The 5,953-nt window shown below is 37.6% G+C and overlaps 1 protein-coding gene across 1 annotated transcript in view; it reads left to right on the forward strand.

Moving 5' to 3' along the window:
* The first annotated feature begins 4,431 nt into the window (after positions 1-4,431).
* Positions 4,432-5,953, forward strand: part of NR5A2 (nuclear receptor subfamily 5 group A member 2) — a 126,565-nt gene continuing 125,043 nt past the window's right edge. Inside the window, exon 1 of the mRNA XM_024749636.1 lies at positions 4,432-4,712. Within this exon, the coding sequence (XP_024605404.1) occupies positions 4,649-4,712 (64 nt within the window). The 5' untranslated portion in view covers positions 4,432-4,648. The remainder of the gene's footprint in view (positions 4,713-5,953) is intronic.

Here is a 5,953-nt window from a genome sequence, read left to right on the forward strand (position 1 = left end):
CGTCAAGTAGTATGTGACTAAACTAAGAACTGGTGTCAAAAACAAAATACAAAAGAAGAAACTTGCATATGTTTTCCAAAATTCCATTATGGAAGATGAGTCTCTCACCCAAGAACCCAAGTCACACGGTCCATACTGGTTTTTAATGACATCAAAATATGTATTGGGCACTTTCTATATATGATCTCATTTACTTCTCACAACAAACACTATCGGATTCCATAATTTTTGTCATTTTTACTTGAAGACTCTAATGCTCAAAGAGGTCAAGCATTGCTTTGCCCCTGAGTAGGGAACAAAGTGAGTATGGCGATTGTGAATTTTCTGACCCCAAATCCCAGATGCTTAATTACTACCTTCATGGCGACCATGATCTTATAATGTGCTCTCCTGCTCAGACAGACTGCATTCACCAACCACAACTTCATGGTTTTTCAGGTAAAGACAATTAGGTGAACAGCCAGCGTGTTGGGAGGATTTGATGGGCAAGGCTATTTGATGGGTTGAATAATACGTAAAGCCTTAACAAATGTGTGTCCAACACTCAGGCACGTGTGAAAGAAGACCTACATCTTCCAAAGCAGTTACAGGTGTAAAATATGCCTGCAAAAATATATGCTCCTTCTGGGTTTCTATCTGAAAATTAGAGAAGAAATCATCGGTTTCAATAAAAATCATATTTTGAAATCCATGATATATTTAAAAGAAAAAAAAGGAATCTAAGTAAATAATACCTAATGTATTCATGCAAAGTAGAGTGTACACAAGAGCTTAAAGCTCAGAGAAAACAACGGCGTGTTTATCAAATGCCACCTCTGGACCACAGTCATGGCCACTGCCAATTCTCACCCTGATTTCCAGGAGTCACCCAGGCCCCACGCCACCCAAACCGGACACAGAGGAGAGTGTATGTCCAGCAGGGCGGGAAGCCAGCAACACAGCTAAAACGCGGCAGAGAGGGAGGACGTGAGAGGTCTTCCTTTATTCTCATTTCTCTTCTAACTGGTCTTCCCATATAGCACTTTTATCTTTCCGATGCAGTATTCCAACCATATCTTTCCGATGCAGTATTCCACCATTTCAACCAAAATAACATGAAGCAAGAGGAGAAATGAAAACATAACAGTCATCAGAGTAAACAACATAGAAAAAAAGGGGGATAATGAATTCTATAACGTGACTCTTCAGACAATGACTGCTTAATCTATTACAGTATATGACGTGTGAAATTATGTTACAACCAACGTCCATATATTCAGTTATAAATGATCCGTACACATACATACGCACCCCATTTACTTAGTTTAAAAAAAGCATCCACACTACTATATATAAAATAAATAATCAACAAGAACCTACCGTAGAGCACAAGGAACTCTACTCAATATTCTTGTAATAACTTATATGGGGAAAGAACCTGAAAAAGAATGGATGTATGTGTATGTACAACTGAATCACTTTGCTGTACACCTGAAACTAACACAACATTGTAAATCGACTATAATATAAAATAAAAATTAAGTTAAAAAAAGAAGCATCAATGTTAATATTGTTTAAAAGCACATAAAGACTTGAAAATATTGATACATGGGCTTTAGTCACTGATTGAGAAAGATTCTCTTCCAGAAACCTAAAAGAATAAGATAAAATTTCAATTTTAACATGAAAATTAGCTAGTGTCATAAATTTATATTCCAACTTACCCAGTATCCCTATCCAAGCAAAACTTTCAGAAAAGGTCACTTTGTTTTTGTCAGCTGCACTAACTAAGGCCCAAGTCTGTGAGTGTTAGCTAGCAATACTAGGTGTCCCTCTGATCTTGTAAATAATTTTCCATTTATAAAACTTTAAAACTTGGACTTTAGCCTTATTAACATTTTGATTTAAACAACTGATCTAATTAGGTTATAATGTGTTCAAGTCTGTTCTCTATGTCTGTGAGTCTGTTTCTGTCATAGATAAGTTTGTTTGCATCATGTTTTAGATTCCACATATAAATGATATCATACAGTATTTGTCTTTGTCTGACTTACTTCACTTAGTATGATCATCTCTAGGTCCATCCATGTTGCTGCAAATGGCGTTATTTCATTCTTTTTTATGGCGAAGGACTATTTCATTGTATATATGTACCACATCTTTTTTTTTTTTTTAACAAGATGTTGGGGGTAGGAGTTTATTGATTAATTAATTAATTAATTTATGGCTGTGTTGGGTCTTCGTTTCTGTGCGAGGGCTTTCTCTAGTTGTGGCAAGCGGGGGCCACTCTTCATCGCAGTGCGCGGGCCTCTCACTATCGCGGCCTCTCTTATTGCAGAGCACAGGCTCCAGACGCGCAGGCTCAGTAGTTGTGGCTCACGGGCCTAGTTGCTCCGCGGCATGTGGGATCCTCCCAGACCAGGGCTCGAACCCGTGTCCCCTGCATTGACAGGTGGATTCTTAACCACTGTGCCACCAGGGAAGCCCCATGTTTTTTATATACTTCAGCCAAAACAACATATCACTAAAGACTGAATGCAGAAGAAGATGTGAGAATCCAGGTTTCTATTAAGCTAGACATTAAAAAGACTTCTGAAAATGTCACTTTTTATGGATGATTTTGTTTTGGAAAACAGCTATTTTCAATGTGTTGTTTATAGTAATATACTTTAATAACTACAAATTAATATATTTATAAATAATGCTTTTTTAGAATGGATATATATATATATATATATAACTGATTCATTTTGCTGTACACCTGAAACTAACACAACATTGTAAATCAACTATACTCCAATAAAAATTTTAAATATAATAATTTTTTTACTTTCTCAATTTTAATGTCGAATAAAATAAATACTAATAGATATAATTCACATAAGCAAAAAGCTTTTAGAGCCTTATAATTTTTAAGAGAATAGCTGCTTTTCAGGGTCATAGGTCCTCTAATATCTACACATGTACATTTCTGGTATTATGCCACATTATTGTTTGACTGTTTAAAGAACTAACAACAAAGAACTGACATGGATGATTATAATTACCCAATCCTTGTTAGTTTGAAATATACATTTACTTGCCCAGCTATATACTTCACTCCCCAGCCTCCCTTGCAGCTAAGTGTGGGTATATGTCAAATTTCTGCCTAGTGAGCTGTAAGCAAAGTGTTTACATGGCACTTTCAGGAAATGTCCTGGAAAAGGAATATGTGTTTTCTCCCTTCCTCTGTACTGCTTCCTGGTTGTGATGGCTGACCTCTAGCAGTCATTTTGGAACACGAGGACAAGAGACAGAGGAGAGTAAAACGGAAAGAACCAGGTCCTGGGCAACCTTGTAGGGCCACTGTACCATCACTACCTCTGAATTTCTTTTACGAGAGATAAATAAATGCCTTAGTTAAACCACTGGCATTCTGCTCTTTCTATTATACACAGTCAAACCTAATCCAAAAAAATTAAAATTTTGATGGGAAAAAATGCTATACATAAGCATTCTGGGTTTTCCAAATAGGATCTCAGGCCAATTAAAAAATTAAAAAAAAAAAAGTTTGCTCCATTAGCAAAATCAAAACATACAAGAAAATAATTAACTGTTGTTCCACAACATAGGAAAAGACATACATTGCTCTAAGAACCCAGACTTTATTACTTTAAAGAACAACAGGGATATTTCACAAGAGCCTAAAACTACCCTTGGTCATTTGAGTAATAGTTCTTTCATGGTCAGGAGTAATCCAGATTTTTTCCATGGATTCAAGGAAAGAATGATAATTTTTAAATTATGGAAAACGTATTACACATTCATCATTTTGGCAGCATTAACCTCAAAGTATAAGTTTTACTTTATCGGGGTAAAGAGATAGGCTGCCCTTTTAATCACCTGACCAGTGTACAAACAAGCTAAGGTTAACTCCTCAGCTAATGAACAGGCATGATAAAAAAGCTGGTTGACAAAACATGAATAAATAAATGAGCACAAGCTCGGTAATGCTACCTGTAGTGCTTCAAAGTGTCAATCATATCCCTAGTCATCACTTAAAGAATGAATGTCTGCCAACGTTATCATCTAAAATATATTTACAGAGGTCAGAAGAGCTACGTCTGTCCTCCTCTATGCAAAGAGGTGATGACATCAAGGGGGTATGTCACAAGCCTAAGTTTAGTTAGTGGATTTAAGCTGGTTTGGAGTTTCATCCACTAAGTATGATCTTCTGACCCCTCAGTTTTACAACTTTCCACTCTCTGAGCTGCACTGCACCTCTCCATTTCTGAGTTAATCATTTGTTAGCCATTATCTGCCGAGAGTTCTTATCTCTTTTGCTGTCACTTTATAACAGGGTCCTCTTATCAACCTGCATACAGTCATGTGATTAGTCCAAGCCTATCGAAAGTTTCCATTCCTCTGATTAGAAACCATCATGAAACTGGATACATTGTTTACAGCAGGTCACTAATGCTGGAAAAAGTACAGAGTCCAGGGAAATACTTGCTTGTAACTTTCTGGATTCTTGGATTTTTTTTGTTTTTTGCTTTTTCTTAACTTTCACTAAGGGTTACTGTAGTCTGATGTGTCCTCCCCAAGGCTACAAAATTTGACAAGCTGCACTTTTTCTTATGCTCAATGATTTCTGCTTTAAGCCAGAGGACTGCCTATAATTTCATTAACAATGTCTTCTAATTCGGATACTGGGGATTTACAAGAATCTCTAAAGCACGGACTTACACCTATTGGTAAGTAGGAGTTGCTCTTTTTATCATCTATTTATCATCCTGCTACTACACTAATACATGTAATTTACTCTCATTGATGGATTTACTATCATGTCACTGCTTTTCCAATTGTGTTTATTAAAAGCACATAAGTCCACATACATATCACACACATATCTTTCTTGAAGTTCAAAAAAGGCAAACGAATACTTCAAGTATTCATTATATCCTCTGTTTTCGCACGTCATCCTATTAGCCTGAAACGGCCAGAAAACAAAATGTACAATATCTCACCTTCATCCCTAATATTTTCTGATAATTTCAAATGAGAAATAATAAACTAAAATTTGAACACCTTGAAACAAGTTAGCCATATGGAGTCACCATTGATCAAACTTCAACAAGTGCTTTCGCGTATTTGTGGAGTTTCAAGCCACATCACAGTATGTCTCATTCATTGCAGATATCATAGAAAACTTTTGTTTTTCGAGCCAAAAACAAAAACCAAAAATATACCGTCATTAGTTAAGGATTAGAAGTTAAGGGTGACTGTTTTGCAAAATAATGAGCGTGTCTTCTTTTCATAAGCAGAATAAGTAAACAAAGTTTATTTTCATTTTTAAAAAATAATGGCGAGTCGCAAACGTTAACGTTACAGCAAGAATACCTTTAATTAATCCTGAAAGTAAAGGACTAAAGGGAAGTAATTCCCAGGGGTCTGTAATTATTAGTCTGTTGGAAATCTTGCCCTTCTTCCTTCCCACTAGTTTTTGAAGGACCTAAGCCCTTTCTTGTAGCCCTTTCTTAGACTTTCGAACCGGAATTTCCCTGTAATTCGCAGAGGCCTGTCATCGGCGCTGAGTTCCAGCGCCGCTGGAACGAGAAGGAAAATCAAGGCTTCGGCTTTTCCTCTCTCTCCCTTGATAACCAGCTGACTCCACCGAACGCAGTGATTGCTTTTTTTATGGGCCAACCACACCCTAAAGTATATCAGTTGAGGAAATGGTTACCAAAAAAAATGTTCTGTACTTACGAAAAAGAAAACACCGGGAAGGCAGGCAGAGTGCAACAGAGAAGCAATTGCTCTGTTGATAAAAAGAAAATACGGGCACAGAAGGAGCTGGAAGAGAACACAGAGCGATTTCAAATCTTTGCCCGGGGCGCAGCCGCCTGGGCGCATGGGCGAAGGGTCCCTACAGGCAGCGGCCGCGCTGGGCCACCGCGCTGCTGGCGTCGGCGGCGCGCGGCGAGGGCGCGCTCGG

The sequence above is a fragment of the Neophocaena asiaeorientalis genome, unplaced genomic scaffold, assembly GCF_003031525.2.
Source record: "Neophocaena asiaeorientalis asiaeorientalis breed wild unplaced genomic scaffold, Neophocaena_asiaeorientalis_V1.1 scaffold44, whole genome shotgun sequence".
NCBI lineage: Eukaryota > Metazoa > Chordata > Mammalia > Artiodactyla > Phocoenidae > Neophocaena > Neophocaena asiaeorientalis.